This window comes from Cryptosporidium muris, genomic scaffold (assembly GCF_000006515.1).
Source record: "Cryptosporidium muris RN66 scf_1106632373475 genomic scaffold, whole genome shotgun sequence".
Taxonomy (NCBI): Eukaryota; Apicomplexa; class Conoidasida; order Eucoccidiorida; family Cryptosporidiidae; genus Cryptosporidium; species Cryptosporidium muris.
Genome location: NW_002196574.1, coordinates 244,216 through 264,730, shown reverse-complemented (window position 1 = coordinate 264,730; position 20,515 = coordinate 244,216). Strand labels below are relative to the sequence as shown.

At 29.2% G+C, this 20,515-nt stretch overlaps 11 protein-coding genes across 11 annotated transcripts, besides 16 other annotated features; 4 read left to right on the top strand and 7 right to left on the bottom strand.

Annotated features, from left to right (window-relative positions):
* Window position 1: 1 nt before the first annotated feature.
* On the bottom strand, window positions 2-1,667 carry CMU_013280 (uncharacterized protein; the record flags this gene model as incomplete). Its single annotated transcript, XM_002140966.1, has 2 exons — window positions 2-1,525; window positions 1,608-1,667. 2 exons carry the CDS (start codon window positions 1,665-1,667, stop codon window positions 2-4), a joined length of 1,584 nt encoding a protein of 527 aa, XP_002141002.1.
* Window positions 1,580-1,601: a sequence feature (AT_rich).
* Window positions 1,668-1,793: 126 nt separating the features above from the next.
* Window positions 1,794-3,416, bottom strand: CMU_013270 (phosphatidate cytidylyltransferase family protein; the record flags this gene model as incomplete). The annotated part of the gene is made up of 1 exon (XM_002140965.1): window positions 1,794-3,416. One exon carries the CDS (start codon window positions 3,414-3,416, stop codon window positions 1,794-1,796), a length of 1,623 nt encoding a protein of 540 aa, XP_002141001.1.
* Window positions 2,664-2,686: a sequence feature (AT_rich).
* Window positions 3,417-4,064: 648 nt separating the features above from the next.
* Window positions 4,065-4,991, top strand: CMU_013260 (vacuolar protein sorting 26, putative; the record flags this gene model as incomplete). Its single annotated transcript, XM_002140964.1, has 1 exon — window positions 4,065-4,991. One exon carries the CDS (start codon window positions 4,065-4,067, stop codon window positions 4,989-4,991), a length of 927 nt encoding a protein of 308 aa, XP_002141000.1.
* Window positions 4,992-5,165: 174 nt separating this feature from the next.
* CMU_013250 (uncharacterized protein) lies at window positions 5,166-5,480 on the bottom strand (the record flags this gene model as incomplete). The annotated part of the gene is made up of 1 exon (XM_002140963.1): window positions 5,166-5,480. One exon carries the CDS (start codon window positions 5,478-5,480, stop codon window positions 5,166-5,168), a length of 315 nt encoding a protein of 104 aa, XP_002140999.1.
* A 237-nt stretch (window positions 5,481-5,717) lies between these two features.
* Window positions 5,718-6,107, bottom strand: CMU_013240 (uncharacterized protein; the record flags this gene model as incomplete). Its single annotated transcript, XM_002140962.1, has 1 exon — window positions 5,718-6,107. The coding sequence occupies one exon, from the start codon at window positions 6,105-6,107 to the stop codon at window positions 5,718-5,720; it is 390 nt and encodes a 129-aa protein (XP_002140998.1).
* A 276-nt stretch (window positions 6,108-6,383) lies between these two features.
* Window positions 6,384-6,408: a sequence feature (AT_rich).
* Window positions 6,409-6,618: 210 nt separating this feature from the next.
* On the top strand, window positions 6,619-8,568 carry CMU_013230 (calcium binding EGF domain-containing protein; the record flags this gene model as incomplete). Its single annotated transcript, XM_002140961.1, has 1 exon — window positions 6,619-8,568. One exon carries the CDS (start codon window positions 6,619-6,621, stop codon window positions 8,566-8,568), a length of 1,950 nt encoding a protein of 649 aa, XP_002140997.1.
* Window positions 7,527-7,548: a sequence feature (AT_rich).
* Window positions 8,569-9,059: 491 nt separating the features above from the next.
* Window positions 9,060-11,678, bottom strand: CMU_013220 (DNA replication licencing factor MCM3, putative; the record flags this gene model as incomplete). The annotated part of the gene is made up of 1 exon (XM_002140960.1): window positions 9,060-11,678. The coding sequence occupies one exon, from the start codon at window positions 11,676-11,678 to the stop codon at window positions 9,060-9,062; it is 2,619 nt and encodes an 872-aa protein (XP_002140996.1).
* Window positions 11,679-12,134: 456 nt separating this feature from the next.
* Window positions 12,135-13,808, bottom strand: CMU_013210 (protein kinase domain-containing protein; the record flags this gene model as incomplete). The annotated part of the gene is made up of 1 exon (XM_002140959.1): window positions 12,135-13,808. The coding sequence occupies one exon, from the start codon at window positions 13,806-13,808 to the stop codon at window positions 12,135-12,137; it is 1,674 nt and encodes a 557-aa protein (XP_002140995.1).
* A 235-nt stretch (window positions 13,809-14,043) lies between these two features.
* Window positions 14,044-14,078: a sequence feature (AT_rich).
* Window positions 14,079-14,109: 31 nt separating this feature from the next.
* Window positions 14,110-14,151: a sequence feature (AT_rich).
* A 65-nt stretch (window positions 14,152-14,216) lies between these two features.
* Window positions 14,217-14,314: a sequence feature (AT_rich).
* A 232-nt stretch (window positions 14,315-14,546) lies between these two features.
* Window positions 14,547-14,641: a sequence feature (AT_rich).
* Window positions 14,642-14,653: 12 nt separating this feature from the next.
* Window positions 14,654-14,685: a microsatellite.
* Window positions 14,686-14,801: 116 nt separating this feature from the next.
* Window positions 14,802-14,822: a sequence feature (AT_rich).
* Window positions 14,823-15,062: 240 nt separating this feature from the next.
* CMU_013200 (uncharacterized protein) lies at window positions 15,063-15,977 on the top strand (the record flags this gene model as incomplete). The annotated part of the gene is made up of 2 exons (XM_002140958.1): window positions 15,063-15,132; window positions 15,193-15,977. 2 exons carry the CDS (start codon window positions 15,063-15,065, stop codon window positions 15,975-15,977), a joined length of 855 nt encoding a protein of 284 aa, XP_002140994.1.
* A 28-nt stretch (window positions 15,978-16,005) lies between these two features.
* Window positions 16,006-16,041: a sequence feature (AT_rich).
* A 397-nt stretch (window positions 16,042-16,438) lies between these two features.
* Window positions 16,439-16,471: a sequence feature (AT_rich).
* A 205-nt stretch (window positions 16,472-16,676) lies between these two features.
* On the top strand, window positions 16,677-17,592 carry CMU_013190 (cytidine/deoxycytidylate deaminase family protein; the record flags this gene model as incomplete). Its single annotated transcript, XM_002140957.1, has 4 exons — window positions 16,677-16,730; window positions 16,832-16,942; window positions 17,023-17,209; window positions 17,375-17,592. The coding sequence occupies 4 exons, from the start codon at window positions 16,677-16,679 to the stop codon at window positions 17,590-17,592; spliced, it is 570 nt and encodes a 189-aa protein (XP_002140993.1).
* Window positions 16,773-16,797: a microsatellite.
* A 38-nt stretch (window positions 17,593-17,630) lies between the features above and the next one.
* Window positions 17,631-17,673: a sequence feature (AT_rich).
* Window positions 17,669-20,203, bottom strand: CMU_013180 (serine/threonine protein phosphatase, putative; the record flags this gene model as incomplete). The annotated part of the gene is made up of 1 exon (XM_002140956.1): window positions 17,669-20,203. The coding sequence occupies one exon, from the start codon at window positions 20,201-20,203 to the stop codon at window positions 17,669-17,671; it is 2,535 nt and encodes an 844-aa protein (XP_002140992.1).
* Window positions 18,767-18,801: a sequence feature (AT_rich).
* Window positions 20,204-20,249: 46 nt separating the features above from the next.
* Window positions 20,250-20,271: a sequence feature (AT_rich).
* Between the last annotated feature and the right edge of the window lie 244 nt (window positions 20,272-20,515).

Below are 20,515 nucleotides of genomic sequence, written 5' to 3'. Positions count from 1 at the left end.
TTTATTTGATTATTTTATTTTGAATCCAAAATTGTAATACTGTTGGAATATTGAGTTTTTGCAATAATTTACTATATATATTATGGAGTGGAAATTTTATGCTAGTAAAGTCCCCAGCTATATCAGGAATAGTTGGAAACTTGCTGCTCAAATCAACTTCCAAAATTCCTAAGTTGAGTAATCTTAGAAATGAAGTTCTATAGGAATTCTCGGAAATATCGAAATTGAACGCTACTGCAGAACATTCACTAGATAATAAATAGGTCTTCATTATGTTTACTTCATCCATTAAAGAGTTGAATGTCTTAGCTGAACTTTCATTATTTATTAATTTAACGATTCCTATTAATAAGATATGCTCAATAATACATAGTTCTTCCATTAATTTGATCTTAACGCTTTCTTGGCTCATAAAGTTAAAAGTATTATTTGAATTGGAGTAATGTGATACTGGTTGAAATAATTCTATAGCCTCTTGCAGGTAAAAAGTACTGCAAATATTTTGTACCTGAGATATAACTGAGTCTCCTGGAGTTATTGAAAGAAATGCACTAGCAAAGCGTACAATAATTGAAGATGGATCCAAATCACAATCTAGACTGAATTTCCACTTTTTTAAGATATTGTCATATTCCAAAGAAGTATTAGAGTAAAATGCTGCAAATAATTGCCTTATTGATTGATTATAAATATTTTTCAAGCTTAATATATTTTTATTTTCATGTTTATTAGAGTAATCTAGAAAAAGAAGTTGCTCAATACTTTTTAATGTTGAGTCTAATTTGTATCTCTCATTGTAATTATGAAATGATTCAACTAAAATTCTTCTTTGGGATAATCTGCTCTTGACTCTTTTTTCAAAATAATCAGGTATATCTAACATTGAGCTGGTTAATATTAAAATCAAGTTTACATCAGAGGAATGCATAGTATCAACTAGTGTATACAAGGCCATCTGCCTCATAGATTGACCAACAAAGTTTACACTTAAGTCTTCTGTATTTGAATTTCCAAATATCATAGATTCGCTATTTTCAAGAATAAATACAACTGTATAACCACATTTAGAGATATCAACTAACTTTTCTTTAAGGACAAAGTTTTTTTGGTGACCAGAGAACATTTTCTTCTGAGTTGGAAAATATTCATTCAATCTTTGAAGTATTGTATATAATAGGGAGTTATCATCGTAGTGAATACAATTTACACGTATTACTATTAATAAAGAATCTGAGACTTTGAGTTTTTTTTTTGCTAAATATGAAGATAAAGCATAAGTCTTTCCTACACATGGACGCCCCAGTACTAGGCATGAACGGCTGCAACTTCCATCAAATATTTCATTTAATTCAGTTTCTATTTCATCATTTGTTATATCTTGTGTTGATAACAGCTTGTATTTTTCAACAAGTTCAGATAGTATATCACCTTGAGATATATATAACTGTTTCCTAAGTTTCTCATGTAATAATTGCAGTAATGGAACACTACCATCCTCAATTCTTTGCAGCAGATTATTTAATACCTATATAGAACAAATAGGGAATGTAAAATATATTTTTCATTTTAAGCTACTAAGAAATTAATTATATATAATATAAGCTTACATTCTGTACACAATCAGGGAATATTTGATGAAATGATTCCTTATTTTTTCTTCTCTTCATTGAACTTCTTTTGTGGGTTAGTTTCTCAATTACTAAGGAGGGTAACCTATGTTACACACACAACACACACAACACACAAAATAGTCTTAAACTATTAGTATCTAGAACTAAATAAACTCAAGATTACTATAAATTCAAATTGAGATATAAAGTTAACGCATATATTGGAACTATAGCATTGTCAATATGTCTTGTATAGGCTTCAAGCAAAGAGCAATTCCAAGCCAGTAACACAAGTTTAATAGGAGTACTAAAATGTGGATATGAGATATTGTAAATAAAGAGTAAAAATAATAAACAAGAGACAAAAAATGACAAAAAACCAATATATGTTTTTTTTTCATTGCCAGGTAATTTCTTATTGCCATAAAGAACTCCAAGCATAGCAGAAAAGGCATCCCCAATACCAGTAGTTGCTAACCCAATACAAGCAGCAACAAGATCAAATTTATGCGCTGTTAAAAAGTGGAAATATTCATTCATTATTGGAAAATATAATCCAAATAGCAAATATGTATGAGTTAATATAAATCCATTCATACTATCTTTCTCATCAATAAATGGTAAGAGTAAAAAGTTAGTCAGATTAGTAAAACGGTTACACATATTGGATTTCCGAATTATTTCAATATATACAAAAATACTTATAACTGCAAAGGTACTAGTAAAGATAAAACTCAAAATTGAGCGAATATTATAATTTTCTTGGAAATTGTTGCAAAGTAATAAAGGAGGTAGGAGTATTGTAATAGTCACTAAATGAAAAAATTTTCTAATAATAATTCTCATTATCTCATCTTTTTCTAAATATATACTAGTAATTAAATTTAATGAAACCAAAAGTAAAACCAAAATAGTTAACCAGTATAAAATAAGAAGTCTAGTTATTGCAGAATATAGTATGTTATTAACCATGTATAAAAGTATATTAGTAGATATATAAGGTAAAAAAACAATGACCGTAACGACTAGTCCAATAATAAAGGTGAATAACCGAAATATATATAATATATTTAATACTGTTCCGTTATCTTGTCTACCATTATCACCTGTTATCTGAAAATAGAAATACAGATAAAATGGTAATACTAAAGTGCTAAAAATACTCATACAAGCAAAGCACAAGGAACATATTGGAATATTTGGTGTACTAAAGGACTCTTTAAATATAATAAGAGATATCATTAATATAAAACCAATAAATTGAGAAGCCAAGTTTAATTCTCCGAAATTGCAAAATTGCTTTTCATTATCCCTACTTTCTAAGGATAGAAATTTCAGTAGTAAAATATAGTATTTCACTGAAAATAATAAAATTAGAAGTAACTGAAATGATTGAATTTTAGTTGAACTAATAATAAAACATACAATTGAAAAAAATGATAATGCCCAATACTGGTTAAAATAGACTCCAACATTTCTTTTTTTATAATCCAAGTATATCAAAGTACTTAGTATCATCACTATCAAGATGTAACTCTGTATAATTTGAGTATACCTAAATGTTATTCCTCTAAATATGGTTGATAGGAAGAGTGGAAATGTTAGATTTGCAACTAGTTGAAAATCCTTGAATATTAAAAATTGTAATCTTAGTTCTTGATATACCAAGTATATAGGAAAAATCAAGATGAAGGCTAGGATTAGAATTTTGGTAATATTAATACTATCATTATACCAACATTTAATAATATGTGTCAAAGTTAGAGTAATATATAGTATAGTATCAATAATTCTGTATACTGACATATTTAAGTAGTCTTATTGTTAATTTAAGTTCCCATCTCAATTTTACTTTAAACTACTATTACTGAAATCTTTAAGTGTACATCATACTACTCTTGAAGTACTTTAGTTTGTCAACTTGTTAATAACCGCCACAAGATGAAGATTTGGAAAAAATAAAGGCAAAACTTATTATTGAATAACTATAACTCTTTTAAATTACTTAGTGAACACAATAGTATTTAGCTTTTCAGAATGATCAAATTTCTTCTAAAGATAAGAAGAGCCCCTTATTGTGACCTATAAATAGCTAATTTAAGATTGTGATATGATATTTGGTTGATACTTATACACAACGAAATATATCAAGTGAATTACTTTTTAAACCAAGATTTGTTCGCACTAGCTTACAAATATTTATAAGGAACTTTCTTAAAAGTCTAAGTAGGGGTACCATTTTAGTAAGGTTAATACTTAAGACTAAATATTTTATAAGTGATGGCGGTAAACTGGCGTGGTATTTTAGAAGCTAGGACTTAGGGGATTTATTTCATCTTCCCTACTTAATAAAAAAGTGGAACTTTAAGAAATATAGCACATATTAAGGAGAATTCACTTAGAAAAGTATTTGAAATAACTCATTATAGGATATCTGGTACTGTGAGAACATAAATGCTGGCATTCTTATCAAGCTTGAATGCATGTAACCTTGAATTAACAATAAACCAAGATGCTGGTAGGAAATCAGCTCCATTAAGTAGGAATAAGAAAGGTGAACGTGGCTTGATTTTTAGTGATGGTGAGGATATAAGTGGAACTGCAACTGTAAATGTAAAACCAGGAAGGAAACTAGACCACCAAGGTATTCGAGTTGAAGTAATTGGTCAAATTGATGTTATATATGACCGTACATCTTCTTATGATTTTTTTTCAATAACAAAGGATTTGGAACCTTCAGGAAGTTTATATGAAACAAAACAATACAAGTGGAAATTTAATATGGTTGACAAACCTTATGAGACATATCATGGTACAAATATACAATTACGCTATTTTGTACGTCTCACAGTATTAAGATCCTATGCTAGTAATATTGTTAAGGAAGTAGATTTTGTTGTGCAGAATATATCTAGTGATCCAAAAAATATCCCAAATTCTCTCACTACGAAAAGTGGAGATGATGGAATTAAAATGGAAGTTGGAGTTGAAGGATGTCTTCATATTGAATTGGAATATGAAAAATCAACATATCATTTAAAAGATGTTGTTATAGGCAAAGTCTACTTTTCGATAGTAAGGCTTAAAATTAAATATATGGAAATAGATGTTATTCGCCTAGAAACATGTGGTTCTGGAACTTCTGCTATAACAGAAACTGAAGTATTATCAAAATTTGAAATAATGGATGGTGCACCTGTGAAACAAGAATTCATACCATTGAGGATGTATTTGAGTGGATTTGATCTAACTCCAACTTACAAAAACATACAAAATAAACTGTCCGTGAGATATTTCCTAAATCTAGTCATTGTTGATGAAGAAGATAGGAGATACTTTAAAAGACAAGAAGTGACACTGTGGCGTAAGAAACTTGGCTAATTTTAATATAATTTATGTTCTTTTTGTAAGGGATTAAGTTTTCAAGCATCCTCCCCTTCAATTCTCTACACACTAGTTATTACCTAAAACAACTTCCAGTACAGTAACATAATTTGTAGATGAGTAACCTGTAGTTATATAAATAACTTCATATTTAGCTTTAGGAGAAGTTGATTAAAGTTTGTTCTTTTCATCATCAAAATAAGCAGACTCAGAAAGCTCCTTCAAAAGTTGTGGGTCAGATTTTACTGTAGATTCTTCTGGTAATCTACTATCCCATCTTTCTAGTCGTGGAGTTGGTGGTTGTAAAGTCTTACTTTTCATTTGGTGGATATCCATCTCACTTGTGGATTTTACTTCTGAATTATAATCTTCAGATTTTTCACTATAATTACCAATTAAATTTTTTCCACTCATTGATGACTGAAGTACTTTTACTTCAATCTCATCATCTACAATAATCTCAACTTTATTATTGGGAGCATTCATTGTATTATCAAAACCAACATAAGTATAAAAATAAAGTATAGATCTTGTAATTGCGGGAGCTACTGTCTAATCAAGCGCAATATATAGGTGTAATTCCGAAGTAAACCTGTCTATAGCGTATTGGTATTTTCCACTTATGGAAATCAATAAGTCTTAATAAAAGCTACTTATCTAGACACATTAAATGAGAATTCTGCTTAAATAATTATCTATGCCTATATATTCATCATTAGGTTATTAATATTTCAGTTCAATTGCAAAGTTTCCATGGCTTCCAGTTAGGGATAACAGATCAACACGGGATCTGTATACTTGAAAGGCTGGAGCTTGCCAATAACCACAAGTACATTGCATTCCAAACCAGCTATATGAGCCTAGTTTAGCTCTACACTTTATATTAGGGCAATTTAATTTACCTGTTTGATTTTTTAATTCCTTCATCCATTCCATTGTGCTTATAAATACAGTGCATTTATCTATAAATGATTGGTTAGAATCTGTTAATATTTTTAGAGGTCTATCTTCTGAACTCCTAGGTACTCCATGATACAGTATATGCTCTTGCTTAAACAATAAGGACCCACATTTTTTACAACGGTATCCTACAGACTCACTTGTCTTGTCCATAAATTTGAAATAGTCAAAATAATGATTTATTTATTTAATTATGATGAAAATTTGCTTATTCACATATAGTGAATTGAGTTATATATGCTTATTACAGTTTAGTTGTAGCCTAGCTTAAGCCCTAGCTTCTGACAATTTTATCATCTAGTAGCGTTGTTTTAAGATATCTCAGCGCTAATATTTTTGAAGCCTATTAACTTGTAAAACCTTAGAGAATAATGATAGATATTCCTAACTTTAAAAGTATCAACCATAAGTGATTAATAGGAGTATTAGAATAAAAAATTTAATTTAATATTTACAAGTGGTCCTAGTTAGTTAAATGTGTACTAATGTCAAGTTTATTATTAGGACATAGCTATCTAGTTATAAATCTCTGATTCGGGCATAACTGAGAAAATTAAACACAAATGAACTAACTTTCTATAGAATTTTAAGAATGAATCTTTAACTCTAAATATATTTCTATATTTTATAAAAAGAAAAGGGCATTAAACATATAAGCTGGGCCATGTTTGTAGTACTGTTAGGGTGTATTGGCTTGCTGCTTGAAAGTGCATCATCCCAAGGCTTGAATGCATGCACAATTGGAAATAATCCTTGTGTTCCGAATGCTGAGTGTTATGTCGAAACATTATTTGTAGGAGCTCCAAAATGTCGTTGCCCAAACGGCTTTGAGGGAGACGGATTATTAAATGGTACTGGATGTAGGGATGTAGATGAGTGTATATTAGGTATTGATAGTTGTGATGAGATATCACAACACTGTATAAATAAACTTGGGGGATATGAGTGTGAATGCAAACAAGGGTATAGAGTTCATGAGCAAAGACAGAATGAATGTGTAGATATAGATGAGTGCGTAGAACTAAGTGCTTGTCCAAGCTCAACTATATGTATAAATACAGAAGGCTCATTCCGCTGTGAATGCTTAGATCGAAATTTGATTTTTGAGTTGGGGAGGTGTAGGGCAATTAATAAATGTAAGGATTATAATGGTAAATTAAATGATTGCTCACAGTTATGTATAAGTGGAGCTGAGGGTCAGGGTGAATGTAGTTGTAAAGATGGATATAGGTTACATAATGATGGTAAAACATGTATAGATATAGATGAATGTTTTGAAAATAATCCATGTGATTTGAGTATATCTAGTTGCTTAAATATTCCAGGAAGCTATATATGTGATTGTTTTAGATCAGCAGGTTATATAACATCACCATACAATAGTAAATTATGCATTAATGTGAATGAATGTGAGGAAGACCCAATGATATGTGGTGATTTGAATATGTGTTGCAAAGACTTAGCTCCCCCTGATAAGTATTTGTGTTTAGCTCCAATACAATCAGTAGGTAACCAGGACAGACAATTTAGAGAAGATAATGGAATAGCCACAGATCCTACTGTAAAATCTCCAAATTATAATAATAAAAATAATGGAGAGTTCGAATTTTCTGATAAGGTAATCAATGATGAGCATGACAAATATAGTGACTATGATGTTTCTGATAAAGTTAGAGATGAGATTGGCGATAGCCAAGCTAGAAATAAGAGAGGTAATAATAGAAAAAAGAGATCATCAGAAAATCAGAGTTTGCCAGATTTCCCTACGAGCATGAGTATCCAATCTTGTTATGATTCAGATATAGAATATCCAGGCTATACTTTACAAGTAGTTCACTCTTTAATGACTCCATTTGATTGTCAATTGCAATGCCAAATAGATGCTGGATGTGATTATTTCACGTATGATATGCTGAGTCGTACTTGTTTATTAAAGGCTGCTAAAGTTGATAATAGAAATGCTCCTGGGATGATATCAGGTCCTAAATTTTGCAGAAATTCGAGAAGAACTCCGACTAAATTTAAATATTTACATTCTAATCAACAATCTTATTCTGCAGCATCTGCTCAATCTACCAATTCATCTTCATCTTTACTAAGACGTTCAGGGCTTTCCAATTTTGCTCAGACTGTGAAGGCAAATCACTCTATTGAAGCAAAGTGCCCAGCAGGATTCCGTTACGCTCAGGATATTTGGAGAGAACAAAAAAACAAAAAGACCATGGAAGTTATACAGAGACAATTTGGTTCTAGATTACCTACTCAAATTAATCCTTCAGATATAACACAGGGGATACAAAGTAATAGTCAATATATGGCAGATCAATTAACACAATGGTATGAAGCTATAACTAGTGTTCCTAATATGGTAAATAGTGTTGCTAGAAATACATCTGCTCTTTCAAACATACCGATATCTAACTCGCCTCTTGATTTACTCAACACAAATCCTGGTTTTATTGCAGGTGGTATCCCACCACCTCCAAGACCTCCTCCTATTCAAAATAGTAATATATTTTATTCAGGTCAAACGAACTCCTATGGTGCTGTGAACTTACCACCAGCATCTCCCTTCACAGCTTCTATGGGAGGGCATCAGATAGATGGTATATGACACTACTTTTGAGAATTAGGCTAACCACAGTGAGTTTGATCAGATAGATCACAGCTCCTTAATCAGTATATTCACACTAGCATAGTAATCTGCAAAATACAAGATACTTTAAATACTACTTAGAAAAGATTATAGGATTTTTTATTAAAAGGTTTATTATGAGTAAAGCTAATATTCATCAAGAGTCGTCAGAATATTGCTTAATTATAGTGAATAACTTATAAATAAAAAGCTATTTCTATCTTATTTAAATACAGAATTAATAGTTCTTCACACTATCCATTGAAGTAACTATGTATAATGATCCCATAGTTAGAAAAAATTAATGTCAATATAATTGCAAATACCCCACCGATTATATCCTCAAATTGCTCAATATTTCTTTTTATAATCTTTATTAGTTTGAATTTTAGATTTACTGAGTTTTTATTCAAATCAATTCCGAAGAGTTAACCTACCGGATGATTATTTTCTTAAGTTTGTGGTTGTTATTAGCTAACAACTGAATATATAATATCATCAACAGTCATAAGCTTATTTTCACTTTCCAGAAGATAAATGACTTCCTTTAACTCTTCTATTGTAGATAGTTCTATCTGATTAGAATGACTAGAATTCTTAATTTTATTATTAATCTGTCCAAGTAAGTCTTCCAACAGCATTGCTTCCAGGCCAGTATCTGCAAATTGCTCAGCAATACACGAAATCAAAAGCTGTTTCCTCTCACCAGATATATTACTTGACCTTATTATATCTACATCAATGTCCTTGCGTAGCAAATCAGCTACTGCCAATGCAGTTTCTCTACCACGTGCTGCAGATTCAATTGGGTCCAAGGCTATTCTCCCAGGAGTTGTAGCAGAAGAAGATGGAGGTGCTGCAGGAACACTTCCATTATCATCAGCTAAAAATGTAATATCACTTTTTCGCCTAGATTTCTTTTCATTTCTACGATTGTCCCTGTCAAAAGTATCTTCATCATCGCCATTTTCTTCAGCCTCTTCATTCTGTTCGAGACACTTAGTATCAGGATATTCACCAAATAATGCATAATTCAAGAGCTCACAAGCTACTTGTACATCCTCCTTCAATACAAAATCCTGCATTTTAAGCTTACTATGAGCTGTAGCCAAACGTATTATTCCTTCTAAAGTTCTAGTTGTACATGTAGTACTGCCGTTGCTTTGATTTAGACATCTTGATCTTAAATCAGAAAAGAATTTTGCAACCAGCTCAATAGCCTCATCTGATAATTTTGGAGTGCTTCTAACGTACTTACAATAGTGAATATACTTCCTTAAAAAACTAGTTGTCAAGATTCTCTGTGTAGTAGTATTATCAATACTTCTACCTTGATGCTTTGTGGATGTACTTGCATTATTCATATCACTATTTGATTCAAACATTTGAAAAACTGAGGTCTGCCAAATTTTATTAATCTCATCATCAGTATTATCATCATCTTGAAGATCAGGTTGAATTATAACAGTACTCATACTCCTATTAGGCCCAGAAAAATTACTGGAGTTACAATTCTTATAACGAATCTGAGCCAAGACTTGTGATGCTATTCTTCGATCTTGTTGAGATGTTTTAACATCACGAACAATAAAAATAAGATCAAAGCGTGATAATAGAGAATCTGGAAAAGCAATCTGACGACTTAGTTCCATACGATCATCAAAATGACCATAAACAGGATTTGCAGCTGCGAAGATAGAACAACGAGCATTTAGTGATGCTTGTATACCTGCTTTTGCTATTGTAACTCTCTGCTGTTCCATAACTTCATGAATTGCTACTCTATCCGCAAAACTCATCTTATCAAATTCATCAATACATACAATCCCACGATCTGCTAGAACAGTAGCTCCAGCCTCTAGCTTACGCTCCTTGGTATCTGGATCATAAGTAACAGCTGCAGTTAAACCGACACCAGAACATCCTCTACCAGTAGTACTTATTGCTAATGGGGCAATAGACATTATAAAGCGTAAAAGTTGAGACTTTCCACAAGATGGTTCTCCAATTAATAGAGTGTGAATATCGCCTCGGATATGAGTTCCATTTTCTAAATTATGCTCAGCTCCTCCCAGAATCCCCAAAAGAAGACCTTTCTTTATATACTCGTGACCACAAAGTGAAGGAGCAAATGAGTTCGACAAAATTTCAAATGTATCTGATCTAGCAGATATCTCCTTCATTGCCTTTATCTCCTGAGGAGATACATCTGGGTTTACAACATTCATATTCAGTAATTGTATACTATTTGCAATAATGACAACTTTAAATATCCCTGTTATTGCATTTCCATCTTTTCTTCCTAATGGTTTATATACACCTACAATACGTACCCTATCTCCTGGTTTTACTACTTCAACTAAATCATCCTCTACAATAACTTCTACACTTCTTGGTAATTGACCAGTTGGGATCATTTCTGGTAATTCTTGTAATGTTAATTTCTGGTTATCCTTGTATTTGCATAGACCAATCTCTACTTCCATTTTATTGCCATAACTATCTTCCTTTGGAATACCACTTTGTACATATCTATCCTTGAATAGACAAGATAAGTCACGATGATCCCGAACCTCTACATAAGTCTGTACAGGATTCCCATTACTATCTAATTTACCAATCATACTACTCTGTGAAATATGCACAGATTTCACTAATTTTGGCCTTACAATAGAACATTGTGATATTATACCTTCAATACAAACCATACGGTTTACGTTATTTGCAGTTAAACCACGAGGAGTAAGATGATGACGTCCAAACCAACCTGTAAACCCAACACGTACAGATAGTGAAACTTTATTCATCGATTTCCCCTCTTTGTTTAACCCTCTATCCAAATCTATTAGCTCTTTGATTGCATCTTCAAAAGGAGAGACATATGTATATGGTTCAGATATAACTTTTCTTGGTAAGTCCTCATTTATTCTTCTCAAATCTTTTAAATCCACTAATAAACGACTACTTTCAGTATTTTCCAAAGCTATTTGTCTAATTCTTGAAGAATATTCGTCATCATTTAGAAGGAAATTCTTATAAACCTGAACTAACTGCTCCGATAATTCTTGATCAGATAATCCGTTCTGCATGTATAGCAAGTTAGCAGCCTAAACGTTATCTAAATTAATATTTAAAACCTTCTCTTAAATTAAATTCACAACTTTTTTGTTCAATTAAGTTCCTACCTTTCTATGTAAACTTGAAATTCACTTTTGGTAACCTTAGGTTAAGCATGGGGTGTGGGGAATACCTACTTAAGCGCTTAAGTGTGTGTAATATGCACAGTACTATTACCAGTAGCGGTATTTAGTCTTATTATGGGACTAATATATAACTAGCCTACTTGATTAGTTATTATATTACTGAATATACTAAATCAAAATAATGAAATAAATCTAATATTACAATTTAAAATAGAGCTTAGTAATTCTACTGAAATATATGGAGGCTAAAAAAAAATCAAAAACTTTGTTCTGATTAGTAATATTCTAATATCCTTTTGTGACTATGAAAACTTTTGAACAAAAAGAAATGATCTTCAATAATTACATTTGATAATGATAGTTATGGGTAGATATACGTGCTGATATAGGAAGACAGATCTGCTGATATGGTGATGACTTTAACTCAGTTTCTTTTTTCTCATCTTTGATAGCAAGGCTCTGTGTTATATTTATACAATTTGACTGTATTCTTTGATATATAGGTCCTATAGGATTGTATTTAAATGAATCTAGGAGCCAAGGATGTTTTAGAGCTTGTTGACAGGATCTGATTCTTCTGTTAGGATCCCATTGCAAAAGCCTAATACATAGATCTTGAGCTAGTGGGAATTCAGGTAAAGGAGATACATTAAATTGGAAACCTCCCTGATCTCTTGCATTCTTTAAAACTTCAAGAGCTTTATTATAGTCACACATTAAATCTATACGTAGTGGTGGAATACCGGTCATTAATATATACAAAATAATTCCAATACTCCATAGATCAGATGCAGTTGAATACTCCCCACCATTTAATACTTCTGGAGCTAAGTAACCAAATGTCCCAACAAGTCTTTTTTTTAGCTTGACCATTTGCATATAAGAACTATCATTTAGTAATTGACATGTATCAAAATCTACAAGTACTACTTCAAAATATTCTCTAGATTTTTTTAAAGAAAGATGAGCAATAGGATCTTCCTTATTAGAAATTTTGTAGTCATCTGTACTTACAGAACTTGAAACTGTTGATTTAGATGAAACTGTACATGGAGAAAGTAAATTATTATCAGAATTTCTCTTATATCTAAACATTAAATTCTCTGGTTTTACATCTCTATGTAACATTTGAAGACAATGAAGATGATTTACACTTTCCAAAATTTGCCGAATAATATATTTACATGTTTCTTCTGGAATAGCTTGCTCTGTAACAAGAAATTGGAAAAGTTCACCACCTTCTAAACCTTCCATAATCAAATAAAAGTTTGTTTCATCTTCTAGAACCTGAAATATTTTCATTACATTGGGATGAAATGGTAATGATAATAATTTCATGCATAAATTTCTCCATAATTGATAACTTCCTGGAAATGATGATAATATTCTAGATTTTTTTACTATTTTAATAACAACAGGAAATCCTGTTGCTTTATGATAAGCCCAATATAGTTGAGGACGATTACTACTCAAATTATCTTGTCTTCCATTTTGATTTTGCAATATTTTACCTTCTTTATCAACAGATTTTTTATTACTATTAAGAAGTGATCCAATACTATAAAAATGTTCTATACAACAATTTATTCTTGTTAGGTCAATAAAACAGCCACCAAACAATGAATAAGGGTTGTTACCCACATTATTTAGAATATCAATATTTGAATCAAGATACTTTGAGTTAGTTTCTCCAATTTCAAATTCACTAGTCACATTTAACTGTTTTAAATTCATATTTGGTTCTATACATGCTCCACTATAACGATAACTTCGTTTACGTGATCTATTGTACATTTCACCATTTATTTGCTTTTTACTTTGACATCGACATATTGAGCTATTATTTCTATTACTATATTTACATAAGCTATGCTCTATATTTTTACAAGTATTAACATATTCATGTAATAGTTTATCATTTCTTAATGATGAGTCTGTACAAATTGTTACATCATTCCGCTGCAAAATGTCACTAAATAGAGTTGTTAGCAAATCATTGTCACCAATATCACACATCCTTACTATGTATCTATAAATCCCATATAACTTGCATTCATAAGTTTTTGTATAATTAAAGAAGTTGTATACAGGGGTTGCTACTAGATCTAGAGCGCAAAGATCTTCATGTTTTAAAGCCGCTAACGTCTGACCTAGATTGAAAAAATTATACCTGTAAAAGAACTGCAAATTGCGGGTTTCTGTTAATCAAGACTTTGTGAGTTCTATATAAAAATAAACAAAATACAGTTAGTTAATATTTATATAAATATTGTACTAATTTTTTATCTTTAGCTACTTATAATACTATAAATAAGCCATTTATTTTATTATATCAAACTTACTATAAATAATTTATATTCCAAATATGCTATTGATACTGCAATCATGCATTAATATATGAAATTCTAGTAAACTATATCATCCTTAATATATAATTATATATATTGTCAAAATAAGTTCAAAAAAAATATTTGTTTTTGTCTTTTTATCTATTATAAATGTTTTACAAAATTATTTAAAAACTAATAGTTTCCCTAATATTTTAGAACTGAATATTTCATTGTTTAACTAAATTATAAACAATAAGTTCTGATACTAAGAATATAACATGCAAATCCTACCAATTATACAAGGATATTTCAATATTTAGATCATGTTCAAAAGTTATTATACTTTTAAACTATTATATTATAGTTTTGTAATAATATCTCCTTTAAAAAAAATTTAGTAATATTAGATTTTCTTGGTTATTCCTTTATAATATATTGAATAATTGTCTAAAGTAAAAAAAAAAAATATTTAAATTAATAATAATAAAACACTAATTATCTAATATAAATACTATTATACTGACAAAATAGTATGTATGTATGTATATATATATATATATGTAAATTGTAATCTATTTACTAAATAACGTCTAGATATTTTGAAGAATATAAATTACAATTATTTTGTTCTTAAAGTATTGATACAACAATCTATAACTAAGATTATATACAATATTGGTAATAATAAATATTTATTAATGTGATGAATAAAAATTACAAATAATTTGAAATAAAGAAAAGAGAAGTAAAAATACAAAAGTAATCATTATATAGGTTATAAGGTGAAAACTTTGGAAAAAATATCAATTTATTTAATATTTACAACTGTAATGTATATTCTGAGATTATATTCAAGTATATAAATACTTATGAATGATATATTAAAAGAAAGATAGGGAATTCTAAGAAACAATTAATTGAAATTAATATTGAAACAAAAATGAGGAAATTTTGGGATCTCATAAAAATAACACCAGCTGATAAAAAATTTACATTAGGTACTATAGGCGGTAATATTCCGCTAATAATGGCCTATAATTTTACTTGTTTTTTTACAAGTTCTATTATAGTTTACTTTAATGGAATTACTAAATATCATTACTATGGATCTATGAAGGGATTAGATGAAAATATATTAAATATAAGATCTGACTATTTAGAAGGTTGTATATCTAATAATATAGATAAGAAAAGTGGAACAGAAATTAGTGTAGTATACAATGATAGTGATCCAGATATAAATATAGAATTGGTACACAATAAAGAAGTATCCAATGAAAATACTACAATTATAAGTGAGAAATTAGAAGTTAAAACTACCAAAAAATATAAGAAAAACTTGGTATGGGATGGTCCTCGTTGGGATTTAGCCTATTTTGATCCTACAATGAGTGAAAGAGAGATGAAGAAATTAAGGTATTATGAAAGTTTATTTAAAAAGATAGATAATAGTGAAATAAAAGGAGAAGTATCAATAAATTATAAAGAAAAGATTAAAGGACGAAGTTCAAAAAATAAAAAACATGATATATTTTCATTTTTTGAGGGAGATTTGGGGATTGAAATACAAAATCTACATCAAAATACAATTAAAGATACTAAAGTAACAGATGTTAAAGATTTATTGTTAACATCTAGTAAAGACAAATATAAGCAGAATGATTTGTGTAATAGTGGTAGATATATTACAGATAAGGATAAAATTATATGTGAGTCAGCAACAAAATCTTTGAGTAGCAATGATTCAACAATAGATAGAGATAGTAGTAGTAAAAGAAGAATTTCTATTGATTGGAGAATGAGATTACTAAATAGAACAAATTTGACAAAAACAATATCTGAATCTAATAATTAAATAAATAATACTAAATACTGGGCAAATCTTATATTAATAGATTTGAATTATTTTATTATTTAATCTGGTTCTAATTGAGATTTTTTAGTTACTTTATTGCTTCAAATATTGGTTATAAATTTTTAAGATTGATACTAAGACTTGAATATTAAAAAAGATTAGTTTATTTTAGCCTAATTAAGTTATTAGGTTGAATATTAATATCAATAAAGTGGATAATAAGGTAAATTTTACTTAAAGTTTTTTAATATCTTTAGATGACTTAACTAATTTATAATTTTACCTCAGGTAATTTCTATATACACGAATTGATATTAAATATATCAATATATTTAACAAAAGTAACAATACAATATTTGATCTTTCTAGTTATATTTAGAAAGAGAAGAGGAAGAAAGGGGGAACTAAAAGTAAGGAATTTCAGTTTAGTTGTATTTTAGAAAATTCAATAAAAAAGTGCCATATTAAATAATAAACTATTATAATATATATAACAAGTTGAAATAACATTTCACAAATTCTAAGTAGATTTACAATATAACTATTCATATTATGTCTATTTCAAGAGTTCCTTTTTTTCTTATAAACTAAATCCTTTGTAAAATGAAAGTCGGTAGGAGCGCCGTATTAATATGATTAGCCTTATTTGAGTAGGAAATTTGTTGAACGATCTGTATTGTATTAATCTCTTTACTCAATATGACTTATTCAGAGAGAGAAGTTTTATTTTTTATGAAGGAAGCATTAAAATGGGTAATGTTGATGTTAATCTAGTTTGAACTAAAGATTTTCTTCAAAAAAAAAAAAAAAAAAAAAAAAATGAACTTGTTTAAGATATTATAAAAACTTTGTAGGCCACAAAGGCATTTGATACAGATGAAATTCCTGTAGGATGTATTTTAGTTAATAGAGAAACAAAAGAGATTGAATCTGCAGCTCATAATGAGACCAATATATCATGTAATGTAAGTAATAAGTTTTTGTAGACTAGAATTCATATTATCTTTAAAGAAACTTATTTTATTTATTAATGGTCATAATTTAGGCAACTCGTCATTGTGAGGTGGTTGCATTGGAGAGACTTGCAGATAAACTTATTCAAGAACTTGATGGAATAAATTGTAAAGATATAAATACCAAATTTCCACTAAAACCGGAATTCGGACAATATTATGATTTGTTTGTAACAGTAGAACCTTGTATTATGTGTATTGGAATTCTTAATCAAGCAGGTTAGTTGAATTGACATTCATATTATCAATATCTTCTTTAATTTAAATATGGTTAATTAACTATATATAATTTGTGAATTATCACAAGTATATAAATCTTTGATATTGACATTTCCCTAGTCAATATTTCATTTTATGTATACTATTTAAATTTGCCTCATTTAGGTATTAAAGGTATTTATTATGGATGCAAAAATGATAGATTTGGTGGATGTGGTTCAGTAATTGATTTTCATGACGTTATTGATATTAACTCAGAGATCCAAATAAAATCTAATATTTTAGCTGATGAAGCAATAAAATTATTGCAAGATTTTTATGAAAGAGGTAATCCCAAAGCTCCAGATGAAAAAAGAAAACGACCATTGAAAAGAAGTAATTAAAGTTAATATTTTATAAGTTGATTCAACAAATTCAGTTCATTAATTATATTATATTTCTTTTATATTATATTACTAATTAATCAAATGCAGTTAAATTTATAGGTTTTCCAATTATATTCTGAATCTTATGTGGAGTTATTGGTTCTATATCAAGATTCCCAACTTTCCCATAGCTTCTTGGACTTGTATTATTAGCATATCGGTTCGTGCTAGCACTATTACTAGGTGAACTTTTTTTTAAAACTGAATCTTTAAAATCACGATTATCTTTCTTGTAATTGCTAATAAATGCACTACTATTAAGTAGTTTGTTTATATGATTATCAACATTGAAATTACGATTAACTGGTGTATTTGTATATCTTGAAGTTGCAATGTCAACATGATCAAATTGCCTATTTCTTATATGTTTATTATTCAGATTATCACCAGTACCAGTACAATCATCAATCCACCCAAAAGAATTATCAATGCTTTTATATTTTATAATTTGATTAAAATGGATCAAATTGTCATTCTGTGTATTTTTCATAAATACACACATAGCTGCATCATTTTTATAATTATTACAATAATTCGTAGTTGAAAATAGTGTCAATACCTTTCCATTTGCAAAATATTCATAACCATTTGGTATACATTCATGAGCTCTTACAATTAGCTTTATTCCTGTATTATTCATAAATGCATCTATATCTTTACAATTATAATTGTATACATTAACTCTATTTTCATTATCGGAGTTATTTGTAATACAATCAACATCAGTTTCATTATATAGATATTTTTCATCATTTATATCATCATCAATTGGATCAGACCACAAACAGTCCAATATTTTCCTTTCAACATTATAAGCATTACATGCATTAACTGTTTCAAATTCATGTTTAGAATTATCATAAAAGCAATCAGATGATACATGGATTGGTTTTGGAATATCTTTAATATCATCTAAAGTTTGAATATTTTTACCAATCCCACCATGTACGCATAAAATTTGATCTTCAACAACTATACCCAGAGATAAAAATTCAAATACATCATTCACTCTTTCCCATAATAAATGACCATAGTGACTCCCATATTTTCTAACACATTCTGTGTGAAAACCATAAGATAAATTCATTAATGGATCTTCATGATTACCACGCAACATCATAATTTTATTAGGAAATAATATTTTAAATGAGAATAATAAAAATATTACTTCTAGTGAAAATTTACCACGATCAACGTAATCTCCAAGAAATATATAATTCATTGATAATATATCACCACGATGATAATGTGGCCATGAAAATTTTTCGAAAAAGTGCAAAATATCAAAAAGTTGACCATGAATATCACCAAATATTCTAACTGGCATTTTAAATTCTGAATTCTGAATTAAACTATTTTCTTTACGGAATAATTCTACTACAGTATCACACAATTTCATTATTTCATCAACTGTTGCTATATTTGTTATATTCATACTTTCTTCTATTCCTAGTTTCCCCATATGTAAAAATCGAGCTAAATCCATATAATATTCAATTATTCGATATTTCAAATCTTTATTCAATAATGTTGAACGAACTAAACTTGTGTGCTTATCTATACTTACAGAGCCTTCAATATCACTCATTTGTCCATTATATAGTATTGAACTATTAAATGGTTTTTTATTGTTATTGTAACATGGTGTTTTTATATTGTCTTTTATAAATGAATTATCCAATGTTATTGTTTCTGTCTGGATTAAATTCCTAGATATTGGTTGGGTTTCAGTTATTCTATCCACTGTCCCTTTTCCTTCCTCTATTCCTAAAGAAAGTAGGCTATTCTGTGATGGAGAAAATTTTGACTTAGTACTTTGATTAGTATTCACCATACTAGTATCTTCTAGGATCCCTCGATTATTAATATAATCAACCAGATCTTTGTGAGTTCTCAATAGCCATCCTGTTCCTTTCAAGATATTATTCAGTACTGATGTATAAAATGCATTAAAACCAAAAACTCCATCATAATGAGCAATTAAGTGTATGGCATACTCTCTAGCTTTTGATTCTGTTATAGTTTTTGTATTATTGGCAAGTGATCGTATCGCTGAAATATGTAGTAGCATTTTCTTCAGTTCATTTAAGCTCAATAACCCATTTCTATCGCTATCATAATATAAAAATATAAACTGTAATCGAAGTTGTCCTATACTAGTTCTTGGATCATTAGTAGCTAGTGGACTCAAACTAAGCATACCAGAAGTAAATTCAGTTTCACTCATCTTACCATCCTGATTCCTATCCATTAAATTATAAAAAACAGTACGATATTCTTCATTTGTTATTGGATTATCATTTAGAATTTCTAGAAATTCATCCAATGTTAAAAATCCCTTCTCACTTATCCCATATTGATTTACAACATCTCTTAATATTGAGTACCTTTCCTGCCATCCCATCTCAATAATTGAATCATTTAATAACTTTCCAAAACTTTTCCAAGGTTCCCATTGTTCAGGACGAATAGTTCTTGCACTAGTATTCTGATCCATACTCCCCATTCTCGTAGGTTTAAGATTACTATCTAACCCAATATTAGGGCCATATATAGTAGAAATATTCATCTAGTTATATTTGATCTCTACTAAAGCATATAATAATTCACGTTAGTAAAAATTTAAATTATATTAAACTCTTGACCTTGTTTAAAACGTATTCTATAAGTTATTTATATCTCACAAAAACTACTGATTGAATATTATGCTTTATTTCTTGTTGATTTAATTTGTTTAGATCCTTTTACTCATGAATAGATAAATAAATAGGGGGGAAAAAAAAGAAATTATATGTATAGCCGTGTTAAATGCAAATACAGAAGTTATATTTATATAGCGGGCGATAGGCGGTTTGCATGCATGTGGGGGGGGGGGGGGGAG